At 36.3% G+C, this 20,218-nt stretch overlaps 1 protein-coding gene across 1 annotated transcript in view; it reads right to left on the bottom strand.

The window, feature by feature from the left end:
* The window catches only part of LOC115622317 (serine-rich adhesin for platelets), a 46,308-nt gene extending 32,349 nt beyond the window's left edge, over positions 1 to 13,959 (bottom strand). Inside the window, exon 1 of the mRNA XM_030516223.1 lies at positions 13,842 to 13,959. Within this exon, the coding sequence (XP_030372083.1) occupies positions 13,842 to 13,908 (67 nt within the window). The 5' untranslated portion in view covers positions 13,909 to 13,959. The remainder of the gene's footprint in view (positions 1 to 13,841) is intronic.
* Between the last annotated feature and the right edge of the window lie 6,259 nt (positions 13,960 to 20,218).

Below are 20,218 nucleotides of genomic sequence, written 5' to 3'. Positions count from 1 at the left end.
TTCCGATTTACCTCATAAGTTTCTATAATAATGTTTATAATATGCGTCGACAGTATTGTTTTGGCAACTCACATTGCATTAACTATTTAATTCAATTAAGCAGTTTGTTTTTTCTAAACTTCTTAGCATTAGTTGGTCCTTTTATCAGTTGATTGTTGAAATGCTTGAAATAATCGAAGTTCTCCTATTTCCGTTTACAGTTAAATGATTGAGGATTAAGCAAGTTTTCGTATCTAAATCTAGTTAAAAGAATGCATGAATTGTTAAAACATTACAAACATAGCTTTAAATTCTTCCATCCTATGGTGATGGAGATTTCCCAAAGCACGATAAAAAGAAGTCACAAGCACATTAAAAACAGCACATAAAAGTGTTCAGCTTGTCAGTCGGCAGAATTGCATTCTTTTTATTGTTTTCAGTTCAAGCTAAAAAAGTATCTTAGAGGCGACGACTACGAGTCCTAAATAAACAAGAACGCAACTGCGAAGTGGGCCTACCCAAGCGACAAGTTAAGTTTCGAGATTGTAAAGTCCCAAGCGCAAACCAAATGCATTAGAATCTTTTTTCGTGCATGGCCAACAACGTCGACAACGACGACATCGTCTAGAAACACGATGTGCGTGCCAAGTTATTTGCATTGCTGCTGCTGTTGCTGTTTATGCTGAGCTGTTTTGTATCTTTTAGATACTAGAACGAGGCGCGATATTTTTGCGCTTATTTGGGCTAAAAAAAAGATGTGTATACGTTTCGAATGTGACTCAGCATGGCGGACAATGCATAGAGAGCGAGAGAGAGAGACTTGCCCTGCCATCTTAGCAGATTTTCATGTTGATTTTGCCGCCTTTTGGGCTGACAGTTGGCTCGTGTCGATAAATTTTTGTACTGACGCGGCGGCCCGAGGCTTAGGTGGCCGCGTCTATTTTTATGCTGGCCCTCGTCCGGGCAGTGAAATTGCTAAGCCTAAGCATTATACAGTAAATGCAGTTCGTACAAAACAATAAAGATCCTTTCCTTCACTCAATACAGAACCAAATTCCAACACATCTGTATATATTTTTGATTATAGCTGGTTTTCAATCAAATGTTACAAAAGGAATTAAGAAAAGACTCTACCAGAACGGGCTCAAGTCTTACATACTCTGACAGAGTACGGGCAGAGACTATATACAAGTATATGACCAAAACTATCTTTAGAGTTGACCTATAGCCGTGAAATAAGTATGATACATAAATTCCAATAAATGCCAATAAATAAGAGTTACTTAAAGATACTAATTGCGCCTCGTACTTTCAGCAAAGGATGCATCGGAAACCAAAACGTTGAATGTTCTCACAGAACCTGCTGTTATACTTTCTGAGATCCACTCATGGCTATATCGACTCATCTTGCCTCCTTATAAAGAATCTGCATATTCTTGGGGGCCTGACTTATTAAAATCATTAAGAGCGTATATCAACAATAAAATTATTTACAACATTAATAAATAACTAAAGCTGTAGATGATTTTTCTTAGTTTTATATTGATATTACTTCACAGGGACAAACACTAACTGTAGCATATTTATTTCAGCACGATTTCATTTCCAAAGTATAACATCTGAATTCTTTTCTTCAGTTAAATACTACAAGCCGATTAATTTTTGCTTTTTAGTGTCAGGTATAAAGCTTCTGTGCTTTTAGAATTCATATTCTACACACTTTACTTTATACAACAAACAACAGAATCATTTGATACAAAGAAAATAGGAACTTGATAATTGAAGGGTGAATAGAAGTCTGATTGATCAGAAGTACAAAATGCATGTGTTATATTTGTATTCGATACACGCGGTTTATTAATATCTAACAAATGTTCTAAGGTGCTGCACACCATCCAGGCAAGTGACAAAACAATTGTGGAAAAAAACCAAAAACAAGAAAATAAAATATATTGCAAATACTCGCAACACCCACTTAAAGATCTGAAATTTGTACTTAAGTGTATATGCAGACGTACATAAATTATGTTGAAAATCTGAAACATGAAAAATTCGAAATAAACTGACACACAAACACATGGAGACAGACACAGACACAGACACATACACGCACACCAACGCACATCTTAAATGCACAGCATAAAACTTTGACATTACGCCCTAAACACCGCTCTCCATTCGCACGTCGCTTAGTTGTTTGTTTGTTGTTTGTTGGCTGGCCTGCTCGCCTGTTCGCTCACGCGTTCGTCCCAATATTTGTCCTTCATTTGAAAGTCAAATTTGTGTGAAGCTAAGAAATCTGTTGCTCGGCGCTGCCGCTGCCGCTGACAGTGACTGCGACTGCCTACAATGGCAGCAAAAATTTTTATAGAAACAAAAAAGAAGACACGACGCCGACCAAACCGAAGAATGTATGAAAAACATAACATAAATTCTAAAGACTGACAAGCATATAAAAATGGCAGCAACCGAAAATGTTGGTATAGAAAACTATGTATGAGCCAAGCCACCGGGCCGGTCTGGGCTGCGAGCCGTTAAAAATTGGGTTAAAAATAAATGCACGCAATAAAAATTTATGATTATGATGTCGCTGGCTTCTTTGGCAATATCGAGCGACTATGACACAAAAGAAACAACAACACCAACACCGTGGAGCTGTTTATATAAAAGAAATTAAAAACTAAATATTTGGCAATTTTATGAAACCCACTAAAAAAGCCACTTTGGAATTTCTCTAAGGAGCAAATCAATTAAATGGTTGTATTTATAAATGCCTTCATCATTCCTGGCTCAATAGTCATTCAACATTTCTCCCTATCGGTTCGAGCAATTACTGGTCAATTGATTGAACTTGTAGAGCAGTTTTCTATGACGGATTAATTAACGGATATTCTCATGGAATAAAAGTAGTCAATCTTTAGGTTCACCAGTTGATTTACTTGCACTTTTAATTTCTCCAGTGGCAGTACGACTGCTGTTCTCAAATATGCAACTTGTCAACGAAACAATAATATACCTTTTCGGTACTCCAAATATTATTGCTTCGATTTTCTTCCATATATAATAACTCTGTTTTTTTCTGACTACACTTGCTCAATAAACTTAGTAATTGGATAAGTAACATACTAATCAGTTTTCTTTCTTTCTTCCCAATCGGTAATCGAACTTGTAAGCTGGCCAAAGAAATGGGTTTGTCTGGGAGACTCAGATACAATTCATAGTCTAAATGCTTAAAGCAACTCTAATTTTCATTAACTTCAACAGGTTATAACAAAATCTTTCGAGCGATATTTTGTGAATAATAATTTGTTTCAATGTCATTGTATAACTTCTGGGAATTTGTACATATTGCATTTAATAGTAATCTACACACTTTGTGTATGAGCCAGCATGTATTTACTCAATTTGCTCCTGACCCTCAAAAGAAAAATCAACAAAAAAACATAAACAAAACGTCAATCGGGCCGTCGCAAGAACAAGTAGGGCAATAAAAAAGTCAGCTAATTACATCCCAATAAAACTATTTGCGCAAATCAACAAATTTCTTCTAAATAATTGTGCTGGCGTTAAACAGCCGTAAACACGGCCGGCGAGGTTTTTAGCATGTGAGTCAAAGAGATAGTTACGAGTACCACCCTTCGATATTTATAGATTTTTGGAACTGAAGAATATGCACGAGTACGGGTATGTTCAGTGAAATATTTCCTAAATGCTTCCATAGACAGCATGTGACCCAATAATGAGTACAGGCGCTGAGTTATGATCGCAGAACCGCCTATTTAGCATTATGACTCGTACGAGTATGTATGGCAAATCTCAATAACCGCGAAGCGACTCGTGGCTCGTGCCACATTTTTCCATATTTTTCTGTATTTGCTTTAATTGAGGACAAAGCGGCAGGCGGCAAAATGAGTCCCTGCTAATGGCCGCGTGGCAAAAAAATATGCATATTTCTACATACTATTGGCCAAATGTCAATGAACCGAAACGAGAAGTTTACAATTATTGAGCACAAAGTTCAATGATTGGCAGGCGAGAAAAACAGCAATGATAAATGAGCTGAGCCCGCGGCCTTTATATTTATGACCAAAAAGAGACTATTGTCCGTTTTCAGTCACGCGGAAGCATTTTAACAATAATTGCTTTTCCAAATAAGGAACTACACATTGTATGTGGCGGACCCTTCTTTATTATTACATTTTCTAAGGCAATGATCACCATTTGTTAACAATTTGTGCTTGTCCTAACCTTCGTTTTCGAAAGGCCACCTGTCACCCATGCAATAAATAGTACAAATGCCAAAGGGGTTACAAAATTTTGCATTGACCTGTTGGGTACGAATACTTGCCACATAAAAGAAAACCTCTTTCAATGTGCCAGCTAACATTGCGCATACGCCCGGTTGTTCATGCTAAAGCGAAATAACTTTTATGGGCTTTAAATATGTGTTTTAAAGTGAATGTAATATACCCTTCAGAAAGGCATTGTTGCAAGAAGGAGCTGTCAAGCTAACATTTTCCATTTTTCTTTAAACGTAATTTTCCTTGCTTATCTGCTACATTAGCCATCTGCTCCATACCCCGCATGGGGTAAGCATTTATGTATGTTTGCAGAAATTGTTATCAACAAATTAATTAATCCTAATAATTTATACTGATATAATACTAGATACATTTGAAAAATCTTTTCTTTTATTTTTCCCAGATATATATTTTAAAGGTCTAGGACAAAGCATTTGCAACAAAGCATTTCATCCAATTATAGAGTGTATTCTATAGCTTGCTCCATTTTGTTTGGAGTAACTTTTCCATTTTGCAACGACCATCAACACGACCTTTTAGCCTTAGATTTTTGGTCAAGTCAACATTAAAATAGTTTAGGGATTTGTATTTATGTATGTTGAATGCATTTTGGTAGCACGTAACTGACAGCAAAGTCTTTCTACGTGTGGCAGTATGTGTGATGTGGGATTTGTATGCGAAATTGAAAAGTTTCGCATACGACTGCAGCTGATTTCGGTTCTCTTTGCCAGTTTGCCAGAATGTGTGTGCAAAATGCAATTTTGTGCGCTGACACATGCAAACGGAAGAAATGTGAAAAGTTCAGAAAGTATTTGGCCAAAAACTGGCCAGTGCGGTAGAGAAAGTCACTTGACTCGCTTGCTGCTGTCACTCAAATACAATTTACAGTCAAGCTCAATCTGAAAAAACAATTTACAGAGTATGCTAAATTTACGAATATAATTAACCTAATTTACAATTGAAATAATGTTATGAAAAGTTAATTAATAATTAAATGCACAAACTACAGAATGCTACTGTGGATTATCGATTATAAACAAAATTAAATTACTTCTCATTACTCATTTCTTCTCTTTACTAAGAATCGTGGAAATGTATTATTTTATTCTTTTCCATATTTTCTAAAAATAAAGCTTATATCGACTTTTTGATTAGAATATCATAAGCAGCAATCGCCTGCATGTCTCAATTAAGGGCAGCAAAAATATATCAACTGCTCTTTATGCACTATTTGATATGAAGCAGTTTCTTTCCCTAGAAAAGGTACCAAGGGGATTGGTTCCTCAGAAACTCACGTTTAATAAATAATACGGCATGTTATGTCCATTTAGTTGATTGTTTCATTTCATATCAACTATAGAGACTCAGCTTCACATAATTCTTGATAACTGAACTGTACTTTGTAATAAAGTTGGACCGTAATCAACATATAGGGTCTTACATATGGCCCAGCCTGCCCGAGCATGGCCTGGCGGGCGTCTTCTGCAACTTTCAACTGCAACAGCACCGCACCTGTTCCAACTTCACTTCTTTTCTATGTAGATGCATTACGCCGTAGCAGCCTCATCTATTTTTGGAGCAGAGGCGCTGTCGTTTTGCCATGTTTGACACACATTCGCAGGCGGACTTGACAATTTCAACACATTTATTAATATGCAAAGCAACTCTCACCAGACTGTTGCCATTGTTGTTGTTGGTGCTGCTGTTGGTGCTGCTGTTGGTGTAGGCTCTGTTGTTGCTTTGGCAACGGAAATGAAGTTATCTGCCAGTTGCCATTTAATTGCCCAGCCATTGTGCGGCTCATTTGCAGTCGAAACTGCAAACAGCTGCCGGCGAGCCACTGAATTCTAAGACAGAGAGCGACTGGAACAATTGGCTGGCTGTTGGGTTACTCCTCCATCTCTCTGTTGATTGTCCCATCAATTTAGTGGGCTTTGTGTTGCGCTAGTAATTTATTTGTCTTTATACACACTTATGTGATGGTGGTGATATTAAAAATACAATGACCACATGTCTTGACATGCCATGGTCAAATAATTGCATTTGTCAAAGCAAAAATAAATCACAAAATGGCAAACAAACACGCACACACATAGAAAATAAAAAAAGAACGAACTCTGAAACGTAAATGCAAATACTTAAAAATTGGCAAATGACAAATTTTCCGCTCTTGTTCGTTTCTGCAACGCAGTTGGCGCTTTGCTTTGTTTAGAAAGCACAAGAAGCAAAATTTCAAAAACAAAAAAAAACCAAAAAAAAAAAAAAAGAAAAAAAATGAAGAAAATTGCTTCATGCAGCGGCCACTTGGCTAATGAGCATTCTGTCCCAGTTTGCAGCCAAAACGCCCACCACCAAATCGCAGCAGATAAACAAGAAGAAGCAAACACCGGACGACTAGTCGCCTTTTTTATTTTATGAAATGAAATCTAACCTCAATTTAGTCAGCGAAAGTTCGCGACAATTGCATACATACGAGGGTATGTGCCTGTATATAGAAATATAAATGCAAATTTCATGCCACATTTAAAATAGCCGGCGCGATGTTTTGTAATTTATCAACGCCCGCCCGCATAGGCGAAAGAAAAGAAGAAAATAAAAAAAAAAATAGACGCACACACACACTCACACGCACACATATAGAACACAGTTTGGGACATTGGACGGATGTCCAACGTCGCTTACAGCTGTGGCGACACACGCGCGAGGTTGCAACGACAACAACGGCAAAATAGTGACGACGACTACAACGAGGAGAAAGACGAGACAACGGCAAAATAGTTGCAGCAATGCAGACATTTCTTGACACTTCTCTAAATAGTTCGCGTGCGACGCACCAACGCACTCACGAGCGCCAAGAGGTGTGGGGCACACGGTGGTTACTCGAGTGCCAAATTGTCCCCGCACGCCATTAAAAATGTTGCGAAAATTGGCCAGAAAACTGAAAGGTGTTCTAATGAGGCATGCTCTTGGCATACGTATTAACGGATATATGTGGGTGGGGTCGTGCGATGCGGTCGGGAACGCGCGAATGGTTGAAAGAGGTTTCAATTCTCCATGTACGCCACTTCATGACTACCCTAAATTCTATACAAAATCATTTACCTAATATATGTACATACATACAATATATCTAATGAAATATATTAAACAACTTCTTAGACTTTTGATTAAACAGTTTTAAAGGTTAAAAGTTACTATTTCCGTTTTGAAACAAATTTATTTCTAAATGTTTTCAAAATGTTTCCGTATTACCTGATACCTTTAGAAAAAATGCATTTCGGGAACCCTTTTTCAGAATTAATGTCGCACAGGTATGACAATATGCATTTATCAATTATAATATTTTATTTTTACAAACGGAACTAAATAATTCCATGAAGAAAGAATAGTATTTCAACATTCATAAAACAAAACAGCTGAGCATAAATGAAATTCCATTCTATCTGCATTTCAACTACAAGTATATATATGCTTTTCCAGTCCCACTACACTTCGTAGACGTTGAATTTTTCAAACATGTTGGGATTTTTCGTAAAATTCAAATTCAAGGTCGCCGTCGCAGTCCTTCCATAGTGTTTGTATGCGAATGAGATAGACACCTCTAGTGATCTCATGCTGCATCATCCATATTTTTCAGCTTTACGCCATGAATACAATTTGATGCATTCAATAATAAAAAATTCATGGCTTTTCACTTCAATAAACATAGGAATTGAGCTGCAAAAGAGGTTATCAATGTGAGTTTGGCACTTCGAAGCATATATACTCTCTGATAGATAGGAAGAGTTTGGCCAAGGATACAATTTAAAATGTCGAGCCATTTTCCAGCCAAGTGCTATATGAATCACAACATTGATTGGAGAGGTCGTGGACAGCAGGAAAAAACTTGTACATAATAAGCTGATAACATCAAAAACAATCGTAAAAAAAATAACATAATGTTTTTACAAATTCAATTGCGATATGAAAGAAACAATTGCTTTGAAATCTCTTTACATTTTCCTGAGTTGCTTGCCTGCATGTATAAGTCCAATATGCTAAACAAAGGTATCCATCTATTCGCTGTTTACTTAATACAACTTGGAAACTTTTTGATAGAGAGAGTGTAGCTATAGCCTCATCATTGGAATATGAGGCAAGCAAAAACACGAATACAACAGAAAGACTGACCTTAACCGGCACGCACATGTTGCACAGCAACGGGACAAATAGAAAAATAGAAACTTCTCCTAAATTGCTAAGAAAAATATTTTCCAATAAACCAAAAGTAAAATGAAAAGAATTTGTGAATACATAAAGTCGGGCAATCAGTAATGCTGGCAGGCAGGCATGCAGGCTGGCTGGCTGGCTGGTTAGTTGGCAGGCAACAAATGCTACAAATTTGTTTATCACAAAAGCATTACCGTCACCCACACATCTACACCTACACCCACACACACACGCAGACACAGATGCTGGCGAAAAAAACACCTGCAGTTTGCGTTGCGTACGTGTACGTACGTGTTTGTAAGTGTGTGTGTGCGTGTGTTCGTCTGGTATGCAGCGAAACCGCTGGCCTGGCAATGTTTCTAAGCAACGAGCGCAAATTGCTGCGTTTATTGAAAACAACTACAATGGCAGCATCACTACCATCAGCCGTAGCCCAACTGATCGCCACATTGAAGAAAACTAAGACCTCCCACATCCCACTCCGCTCCTTCTACGCACACGTACATACAAGTATGTACATACAAGTATATACATTTATAAGATTGTTTTACCATTTTTTGCCGTTGTTGGCTCTTTTTTTGTTTATTTGCGCAAATGCCTGTTTCCATTTTATTCCAGCATGCGCTTCAAAAAAAAAAAAATTCCCCGAATTTCGGACTCGTAATGCCAAGTTTCAAATTTTATTTCAAATATGGCAGCAACAAAAAATTAAACGCATAAATTTTTGCTTGTGTGTAAACTATACATACCAACACATACTCAGTTACATATGTATGTATGTACGTACATTATGTTTGCTGTACTATTATTATTATTATTTGTTGTGGCTGTTGTTTTGTTCGTTCATGTGGCTTTTAGAACATATGTCTGCAATATGCAAAAGTAATGCATGGAACCGCCCATTCATTCCCCCGGTTCGCTCCCACTCTACAAGTATAACTTTTTACATGAATTTTGACTCTGACTATTGCTGTTGCTGTTGTTGTCGGTTTTCTCGGTTTTGCTCGTACTATTATGTGTAAACATTGTGCCAATGGGTGGAGGCACATCGAACGACCATTGAGCGCGAAAACGGCAAAAATTGTTCATACGCCGCGTTGTACGCCAAAATGGCAAAAAGACGTCAGTAGGTGAGCTGAATCAGACAGCAGCTCGCCATTCCACCACAGCTAGAGCCATCGCTCGCTACAGCGGTTGACTACAAAAATGGGCAAAATTCAAAATACACAGAGACAGTGGCAATAACTAAGAGATAGTTGTTGTTGTTGAGCGGTTGTGTGGGTGCGTCTGCTCGGCAATTTTCCGGCATGTTTTTCACACTTGGGCGCATAGAAGAGTTGCAAAAAAACAATGGACGCCCAGCTTCGGATGGTTTTGCTTGCGGCTTTGTTGTTTTATTTTTTGTTATTGCTATTCATGATACTTTTGGTGATGAAAGTGCAACAATTTGTATTGCCTTTCTGTACTTACAGATAGTAAAGGAAACACAGTTGAGTGTTTCACACATGGGTGTTTGAGCAGAAAGCACTTCGAAAGCAGTTGCTAAGTAGTATCGAAATTCAGTTTAGATTTACAGAATGTTTATGGTGTTATCATAGTACAGGGTAATCGGGTTGAAAATATATGTGTATATTATTCATAGAAACTGTTTGATGCCAGGGTGAGCAGAAATACCTAAAACTAAGCCACAGGGTTCTTAATGCTTAAATTCTATACCATATATTTTTGTATGCATTTCCATTGCCTACGTAGATATAGCATAGGAACACCCAACTGACAACACAGCGCATATCCATCGGAATCATTAGAATCATCAAATTTTAAAGATCACGTCAAGATCATTGTTTCCATTTTAATTTAATATGTATGGTGCCGGCCGATCAATTGAATTCGAAATTCCGTTGGAATATTTGGAATAAACTGGGTCATCTGCTTCCACAACGGTGTCTACCAAGTTCCTGGCCACAACTGTCTTTTTTACAGTTTTCTTTTTTGTATGCTGTTTTATTTTAGTACCTTGTGTATATTGTTTTTGGGTGTAACATGAGAATTTTTAAGTTTTCTAAAGACGACTAAAGCGACTTTGAAAGTAGCATAATTTTATACTTTTATGTTTAAATATAACTGAACAGGAAGCGGAAAGCTTTATTTATTAAGAACCCTACGAACTATTCCAATAAATGATGAAATATTTTTTAAACTACTAGATTTGCCCCAATTCAAAATTGTTCGGGAACTATCCTACATATTAGGCTACTAATAATAAAGTTATTTTATTTAATGGCTGCGCTATGACAGAACAGTCGCCCAAAATAGTCGCACCAGCATTTACTGAGAGTGTTTGGCAACCAAATCCACATACAAAACCACACGTATACACACCACCCCAAACACAACACCTTGTTACCAAGCGTTCGACGCTAAAAATTACATTGAAAAGGCCATAAAAAAGCGACCAGAAGCACAACAACAGCAATAAACAGCATAAATGTCGCCCTTTAAATTGCCATTGTTGTTGTTGTTTTTGTTTTTATTATTGTCGAGTGTCAGGGAGGCTAATTAAGGCTCTGCTTATTTCTTTTACTGAAATACATACATATATCATAGAAATAATAGTCTGCATTTATTGTATCGTTTAACTTGTAAACAAAATATCGAAACACTCGTATATATTGAAAGAGTGTCAAGGCTTGGAAAACTTTCTGTGTTGGTGTCTGTACGCCGCAAGCAAAAAAATAAAAAATAAAAGTGGTTTTATCGCGTTGTAAACAATGAACATGTTGTAAACAAGTCGCTAAAACAGTATAGCGCTATATACATATACAACTATTCATTGCTTTCTTAGAATACACTTTTTATTTATTTGTAATTACGTTTCCATTCCCATTGTAAGGAATATACTAAACATATGTATACGTCTGCATTTGATGTAAGATTCCATTTAATTATTTATCTTAATTAAATAAAGTAGAGGAAGGCAAGCGCCCATAAGGCATGGACCCAAAAAAATTATTATCGATTCTAAATTTTCTCCTGAAAATCCCGAAATGCGTGAAGAATACAAAAATTGTATCAATGTTCTAGCCGATGGAACTATTTGCATTTTTACTTTAAAACTTGATAGTTAAAGATTGTAAATAAGAAGTTGGTTGCGCTAAGAGTAATTCTAGGCGTTCATATTTGCTAGAAACACCTGCGTACAGCATCTAAACAATATGCAATGTTTCTCATATATTTATGTTCTATAAAAAATTGAATTTTTGAACTAGTGAACAGTTTGAACAGTGAACTACTAACCAGCTTTCAAAACGATCGCCAATTATCCTGCCCACGGCGGACCACTGGTCTAACCAAACCTAATATCAGTTTTGAGGTATTCCAGATCAACACTTTTAGATTCGATAAAGAAAATTTGTATTATTTGTGGTCTTACCACAGAAGTACGCAAGCGATAAAAGCAATCAAAAACTTTCTTATCAAGCGAACCGGTTTCATCTGTTTTTATTGTTGTACTTACTGTATTGTAATTTTTAGAAATGTAGTAAAAGTATTTAAATTTTAAGCGCTTTAAATACAAATATTTTTAGATTCCGTTGTTATGAAGTAACAGTTTTATTGATATAAAGACATATTATGGAAGGTTAGTTGCTGCGACTAAGGCCCGGCAATAGTGGTTTTAATAATCGGAAACGATTTCAAGAAGTCTGTAGTGGTCTTGTGTCTGAGTGAAAAGTGTTGCATTGAATTAAATATTAAAATGAAATGAAGGAAATTTGGGTAGTTTCATTTAATTCGAAAAATCGAAATCAATAAAAATCTGAATATGAACGCCTAGAATTACTCTTTTGCATTTCTTTAGCTAAGGTGCGACTTAAATGGTACAATTTTTAACTATCAAGTTTTAAAGCAAATATGGAAATAGGCCCACCGGCCAGAACATATATTGATAAATCCCATTGATACAATTTTAGTATTCTTCACGCATCTCTGGATTTTTAGGAGAAGCTTTAGAATCGATAATCATTTCCATACCTTATGGACGCTTGCCTTCCTCTAGTTTATTTGATTGAGCAAGGGAAAATATTTTGAAACTGAGCGCTGCTCATATTTTACATTTTTAGATTTATTAGATATAACTATAATTTGATTAGATAGCTCCCTCTTAAGCTTTCCTAGCTCATAAGACTATATTATAAAGTTTACATCAGCTTGTGTTGGTAGACTTAAAATAAATTATAATAAATTTTAAACAATATGCTAGATTATTTAATAAGTTATATTAAATCATCAGTTAAGCAGTTAAGCAGAGCACTAATATTGAAAGCTATTTAAATAGCGCCTGTTTTAAAGAAAAGTTCTAGAATATTCCCGATTTTTTTAATAGACATTGCCACTTGGTTCTTTAAGTAACTGAGTTTTGGTTTGTTATTTTGACGTATGTACTATGTATTAGTCTTTGACTGTAGACATTTTTTCTCAGATACATTATATATGTTCTATAAATAAACCTCCAACACGCCCACCGCCCCTCCCTCCTAGCTCCCGACCACCTATCCCGCATCGCTTAAAACTAGATAGGCATTGACAAAGAAACCGCCTAGTTCTTGTAGTTACTAAATGTTCTACTCTAGCCACATTTAAATGGAGTTTCATTAAATTTATTTCAAAAGTTGGTAAAAAAAAAATAATTTCCGGTCATTATTTCTGCCAGACTTGCTTTGACAGGCGCAAAAACAAATAAATAGATGGCTTTAAGAGGCAGCAACAAATGTTGGCTAATAGTAAGTTGGTCTATGCTCTTGCTGCTGCTGTGGCTGACATGAAATCATAAGCAGAATATCAAAATTTTAAGTAGACACGTCAGCGGCTCTTCAGACGCAACAAACGCAAGAAAAACAAAGTATCTAACAGCTGTGGCGCAGAGGGCCCCCACAGAAACGAAAATTAAAACAAACAAATGCCAAAAAGAAGAAAAAAAATTGAAATAAACTAGAACTAAGAGCGGCGCACAAATTTAATGCCAGTCGGACAGTCGATTACAAGTTCGAGTACTCGTACGTACTGCAAGTTGTGCCACAACCGCTTCGAGAACTCTACATATTGTACTTGTGCATAAATCTTTCAGTTGAGTGGGAAGGGGGAAGGGGGCGGAGCGACGGCAGAGGCAAGGGCGGCAACGGTAAAGCGGTGGAATAATAATTGTTTTGATTTTCTTAAACTTAATTGCAGGCACGCCGGGGGTTAGTGAACTCGCAAGGAAGTGTTAGAAGAGAAAGGTTGGCGAGAAAGGAAATACATGTACTATATAGTAAGAGTAGTATTAGATAAATGTGTAATAAAATCTAGGCATACCCTCACAATATTTGCAACATTTTGCTGGTGGCTCATCGTTGGTAGTAGCATCAGCAATGACCGGCATGATCCCCAGCGAAGGTGGCACCCGCTACCACTGGCTGCCGGATGACGGCAATGTCGGCCAATAATGTGTGTTTAGCGTGTGTTACAAATGCACAATAACAATTAAACTATTAGCTAAAAAGCTAATCATCACACACACACACACACACACAAACACACACGCACACGCACTCTTCGGCCTTTGGAGAGAAAAATTGCAAGCCACCTGTCGTTACCCGGAATATCTTTGAAGTTTCAACTTCTGTTTTGCCACACTTTTTTCTATTCTTTGTATTGAATTGAATTTTTTGTCGCCACTGACGTTTTTTGTCGTTTTGGAATGTTGGCGTTTAGCATGCGATGGATTTTTCACATTTTACTCAGCACTTCACTTATCGTTATGCGCCGAGCCTGGGGAAACGAACGCGCACTTTTGCTTTCTCATCAAATTGATCGGATCGGGCATCAGTTCTCAGATATCAGTCAAAAAGTGGTTCGAATTAACTTTATTCGCTATACTTGTAGAACTGCCTGCCAAGTCAGTCAGTGTCTGTGTGGGACGTCACGCCAGCTATTTCTAGTATTTGACTTCACATTGCGCTTTTGCATGCTGCTCTGCCGTAGAAATTGTTTAGGACGTTCAAACGTGAAACCTCCGCAGAGACCACTGAGCAATCACGCGGCAGATCGTCCGCCAGATCCGCCAGATTGGGCCACAATTCGAACCTGCACATAAGTTCGAAAATATACATACGTTTCGAACGTGAGCATGGCGAGCTGTTAGATAATTTGACGTTGGCTCGGCCCAAAACTTTTTCACGATTTTCCTCAATGAAACAATGAACTTTCACATTTGTTACAACAATAATTTCTTAAACGGTGGTGACGGCGCTCCGATTCGAAAATATTTCGAAAATAAAACAGACGGCAAGAGTCGAGAATCAGCGTTTCTGCTACTCTCTCGCTTGTTCTCTTCCCCAGTCCCGATCGCGGCAAACATTGCCGCACGGCGTATTTTCGAAAGATGCTCAAAAGTTTTCTAAATTCTTTATATTTTTCTCTTTTGTGGACGCTAGCTAGTGCGCTCCCCAGAAAATTCGTTGTTTTTGTACCCTACGTGGCAATTCTTGGGGCGGGCATGTGTCACATGGTGGTGCAGGATTCCACATTTCAGTGGATATTTAGGTTTTTGGGCCAAGGGAAGCCGACACTCAGCCTTTCAAGACAAATTGATGGCAAACGATTAGTGAACTACCAAAGAAATTAAATCTAACTAGCAAGGCTTTAAAGAAAAACTGCATGAATAAATGGACAGATGTTTAGAAAACCAATTTACTTTAAAATCGCTGTACGATACTTAAAAGGTTAGCACATTTTCAGGAAAATGTTAATGAACTCTGAAGGCTAGATGATTCAGATTTCCCATTATTTAAAAACTTATAATTAAAATAAAATGAGTAATTGGTAATATAATTAGTAATTGGTTTTTTAAGGACCAAATTTGCTTTAAATATTTAATCGGCTTGTACAACTATATCTACATTTTATTTCATAATCTTTGGATTATTAAGATAAGTAGGAAGGAAGAGGAAAAATAAAATAGTTTTAAAATCGTTTAAAACCGTTTCGGATAAATAGCCAGAAAATGTTAAGCGATTTAAAAATGAATTAAAGGGCGATTTGGGAAGATCATATACATATCATTACAATTAATATCTGATGTATAGGTATTATGAACTTTGATTGCCGTTCATAGCTAATATTGCTTCTTATACCCACGACCTTGAGCATAATTTTAAAAGTTTCCCACATAGATAATGGCGCTCGTAAACGAATTTTCAAAATGGCCAACATTAATAGGCCAATTACCGCTATAAACTATAATTTATGAATGCGATAAAGTGTGCGAGCATTGGCAAAATTATTTGTGTACACGTATGTAGCTACAATGGCAGCCTTTTCGGGGCCCATTGTCCGATATATGCTATTTCGATTTGTAAAGAACCACCTGCATGACTAACGAACCGCCAGCAGGCCCTTACGCCCGCCCATCCCATCAGCTCGTTCGATCAAGCGGCCAAAAATGCGAAAGCGAAAAATCAAAGAGAAATACAGTTTAAATTTAGCGCCGAACGAACTACTAATTAGTTTAAATATAGACGAAAAAATATGTTTTTTATATTAAATACAAAAGTTCGACCACAAGTTTGGCAAAAATAAATCAAGAATGGTAGTTTCACCTGCGGCCCCCGCAACCCGCCCCATCAGTTGTAACTAAAAATAATAATATTGACTCAACATTCGCTTTTGGTGACTTTTAGTGACAAATTCTGTGTGGGAAAATAAATGCAAGATTGCTGTGAAAATGCCAACATTTTAGGAATGACATCTACTATATGTTTTAAATTTATGGCCAAATTGTCAGGAGAAGTCTGGCCACAGTGGGCGTGTTTATGACGCCTTTGATTAGAAAATTCGTTTCTGTAAAATAGTCAACGTGGGCCGTTTTTGCTGACGGACAAGAAAAACTAAATCAGGGATGCACCCCTTTTTAATGTCCATCCGTCTTACGAGTAAATGGTGTTCCAAATTCCGCAAAACGATAAATTCTTACGATTTCAAATTCTTTTCTGTAGAATCAATTTGGTTATACCTACATTAGTAGCATAGGTATTAATACATAAGTAATTTTCGATTTCCACTGAACTCAAATAATTTCACCAAATCAAATTAATTTGAAAAACATTTAATTTTTAATACTACTATCAAAACATTTAATTTTACTATGGTGAAATGAACGTGAGAAAAGTTTTTAAATAATATTGACAAAGTTTTGCTTAATATTGTTTCATTAGGATTAATAAGCCCTATAATCCTTTCTTTTCATTTCAAGCTTGTTGTAGTCCCATAAATATATCCTAACTACATGAACAATGGAACACCGATTGGTTTCCAGCATGCAAAGTCAATTCCGACAGTTACGGTTAATAATCTTCTTTCGCTTAGATTGTGAAGTTAGGACGGAATATATAAATAGTGTGTGTTTGGTACGAAAAGTTTGCTGGCATTTTTTAATACGGAAAGAAATGAAATAATTAATAATTGAAATTTTGTGTTTCCATCGCGTGTTGGCAGAGGTTGATGTTTTCGGTATGAAATGCATCAACGCCAAACTCGTAACAAAACAGCTCAATTTTTAGAAAAAACATTCTAGAGTAGAGGTAACGAAACAAAAAGCAGCGTTCGTACATAGTCGATTGAAGTCACAGGTGAAGTCATTTGCTGAAGAAACTAAAGGCCATCCCGGCCGAGGTCTATAACAATTTTTTTGGGTCCGGGTCAAATTTGTTCATTTGGCCAGATATCACATTTTAGGAACATTTCGGTTCATATTGCTAATGCATGCCTATAATCAATTTTAAGTATAAAACAACTGATAAGTGATTTAGCAATTACCCTTCCATGAGACTTTGGGAAATCAAAATTGTTTCACTTAAACAAAGGAAGCAAACGGAATAGCAATTTCTGACACTTGCTATGCGATCCGAAAATGTGAACAGACCTAGATGCGAGAGTTTTACACAAGATTTGCATACATTTGTTGGGGGCGGATTTCCCAGAAATTGTCGTAAAAACTAGGCGGTACTGATGCACTAATGGGAAAAATGCATCTGCAATGTCGGGGGCGAGGTAAAAAATAAACAGAAAGACCCAAATTTATGGCAAAAGAAAAAAAGTATGTGTGCACATGCTGAAACATGCAAAAATGTGTGTACGAAGCCATATGAGTTTTATTTTTATTTCGTGCCTGTTGTGAGGCAATCATCGTTCAACCCGTTCAAGGTCAACTATTTAAATTAAGGCAAGTGGGTGGTCTACTTTGAATGCTTTAAGAACTTTCCCATATCTACGAAGAATAATATTTTAAAATCAAAAAGTTATTTAAAAAGGACACGAACATTTCTACAGAGCTACACTTTTCATCGCTGACCAAAAAAATTCAGTTATTTTTATGCAAAATTTGTAGCATTTTTTATTAAAAATATATATTCCTGCATGCAAATGTATTTATTTATATTTTATGCAAATAAATTTTAAAGTGGGCAGCATAAAAACACAAAAGAAAAACACAATTTAAACGCGTCAGAATTTGTAGCGTGGGTGTCTTCCTCGGACAGCCAAAAACTTGGCCAGAAAATGAAATTGAAAAACATTTTTCACCGTGCGAAAGTTTTTCCAACTGCTGCGCCGACTGCCGTTGACGTCGTTTTATAATGACGAAACTGCTGATATTTAGTTTAAAACAGCCAAGTAAGCAATAAACAAACAGGGAGCCACGAATAAAGCATTTTCTCTTCCTTCCCATCGGTTCAATCTGTTGAACTAGGGTGGCAGAGGGCGTGGGTGCCGGCAACAGATCCTAAGCCCTATAGCTGCTGATCAACATAACCTGTTGCTTCCACATGCAACAAAAGCTATAGCTAAAAGAATCAGGGATGTCCCTTGGAGGGTGCTAGACCAAAAATTTTACTGCCGATTTCGAAATCTGCAATAATTTATGTGATTACTTAAATGAGCAAAGACATGCACATACATATACATATACCTAGACATGAACATTCTGGTGGGGAAAACTATGCCAAGAACAAATAATTGGTACGAAAACAAGCTATTTACTCCGCACAGTAGATGCAGAAAGTATTCGACCAGTTGCTCTAAACAGAATATTTGTGATGACTAAGTGCATTGTTACCAAAATAAAATACATAGTTCAGTGTAATTTGTTGTTAAAAGGTAAAGCTTAATAGCTTCGAGTAACTGTCGATATTAAATTAAAATGAATCTTTCCTATACAATATTAACATTTTATAGCTTTTTTTAAATCCTCCAAAAATTAATTATAATTCAGTGAAATGTCTCTAATGCATATGTATTTACTTAGCAGAAAGTAGTATCATATTGAAAACATTCAACTTATGGACTTATTGCCTATAATAGAGCTGGCATAACTTTTCTCTCCGCCACAGTCCTCCAATTTAAATAAACTTTCTTGTAATACAAGTAGCCACTCCTATGGGAGTCTTGGTATAGTGTTATAGCTAATGAAAACTTCGGTTAAAGGTTTATGAAAGACTTTTTTACATAATAAAAACGATATAGGGAACTTAACGGTTTCTCTGAGTTATCTTGCTGACATCTAATACATATATTTATACACCTAAGAGCTTTGCCAATAGACAACATTGTCATATGTCAGCTATGTTTGTAAGATAATTACGCTACATATGATTTGTTATAAACTTCCACAAATCTTTATTCCAAGTTTGGTATTCCTAGCTATTATGGTTCTATATTAAATCGTCTCGTCATGCTGATTAGCATTTATCTTTTTATATTACAACGCTACATAAATTAAAAAAAAAAAAAATACCATAGTTCACACATGCAGGTAATTTTTTACATAAAGTTGGGTCCGTTTTTATGAACTTCATATACCTTGTATAAAATTGGTATTGTTTCTAATTTAAATAACATTAAATTCATAGCATACTTGTGAAATTTTTAAGAAAATTATTTACGTGTCTGACAATACTGTATTTGAAGAATAGCACACATGAAAATTAAATCATGAAAATCATGATAATCATGAAAATTAAATCGATTTAAAAAATAATGCATTTGAGAATAATACATATGTATAAATATATTTCGTGAATGTGCGTGACTGTAACGGCATTTCTGTCACGTACACAGCTCATTTTAAATAAATTCGCATAGGCATAATTTCTACAGAACATACAATTCATTTACTATTTTGGTCATTAATGTCAACGCCTCGCGAAAGTATTTCGGATGTTTTGGGATAGTGCTCTATCGCCAAGCAATAGATTAATAGTCAATTAATTTAGCAAATTCGTTTACTTTTGGTCCACTGTGCGCGAACTTGCAGCAACGACTGTGCAACTAGTGCGACAACAACAAACCACAAACTAAAAGAGAAACCAAAAACAAAACAACAAACACAAAAAATGATGGCAGACACAAACTGCCTGACAACGCAACTCACAGCCGCTGCAATAAATAATAAAATCAGCTAATAATATTACAATCCGAGGAAAGCACATCCAAACATGTATGTATATACATACATATGTATACGCTTTTATATACTTATGTACATACACATACGTATAGGTATGTATATGCGGCTTACAGAACTAGTGGAAAAATACAAAGCTATAAAATGGATGCGCCTAAATACATACAAACCTACACCCCACATGCACACCTACATATTTATATATACATATGTATGTACACACATATAAACA

This window comes from Scaptodrosophila lebanonensis, unplaced genomic scaffold (genome assembly GCF_003285725.1).
Source record: "Scaptodrosophila lebanonensis strain 11010-0011.00,11010-0021.00 unplaced genomic scaffold, SlebRS2 tig00000043-arrow-pilon, whole genome shotgun sequence".
Classification (NCBI taxonomy): Eukaryota; Metazoa; Arthropoda; class Insecta; order Diptera; family Drosophilidae; genus Scaptodrosophila; species Scaptodrosophila lebanonensis.
This window is presented reverse-complemented; position numbering and strand designations above follow the sequence as displayed.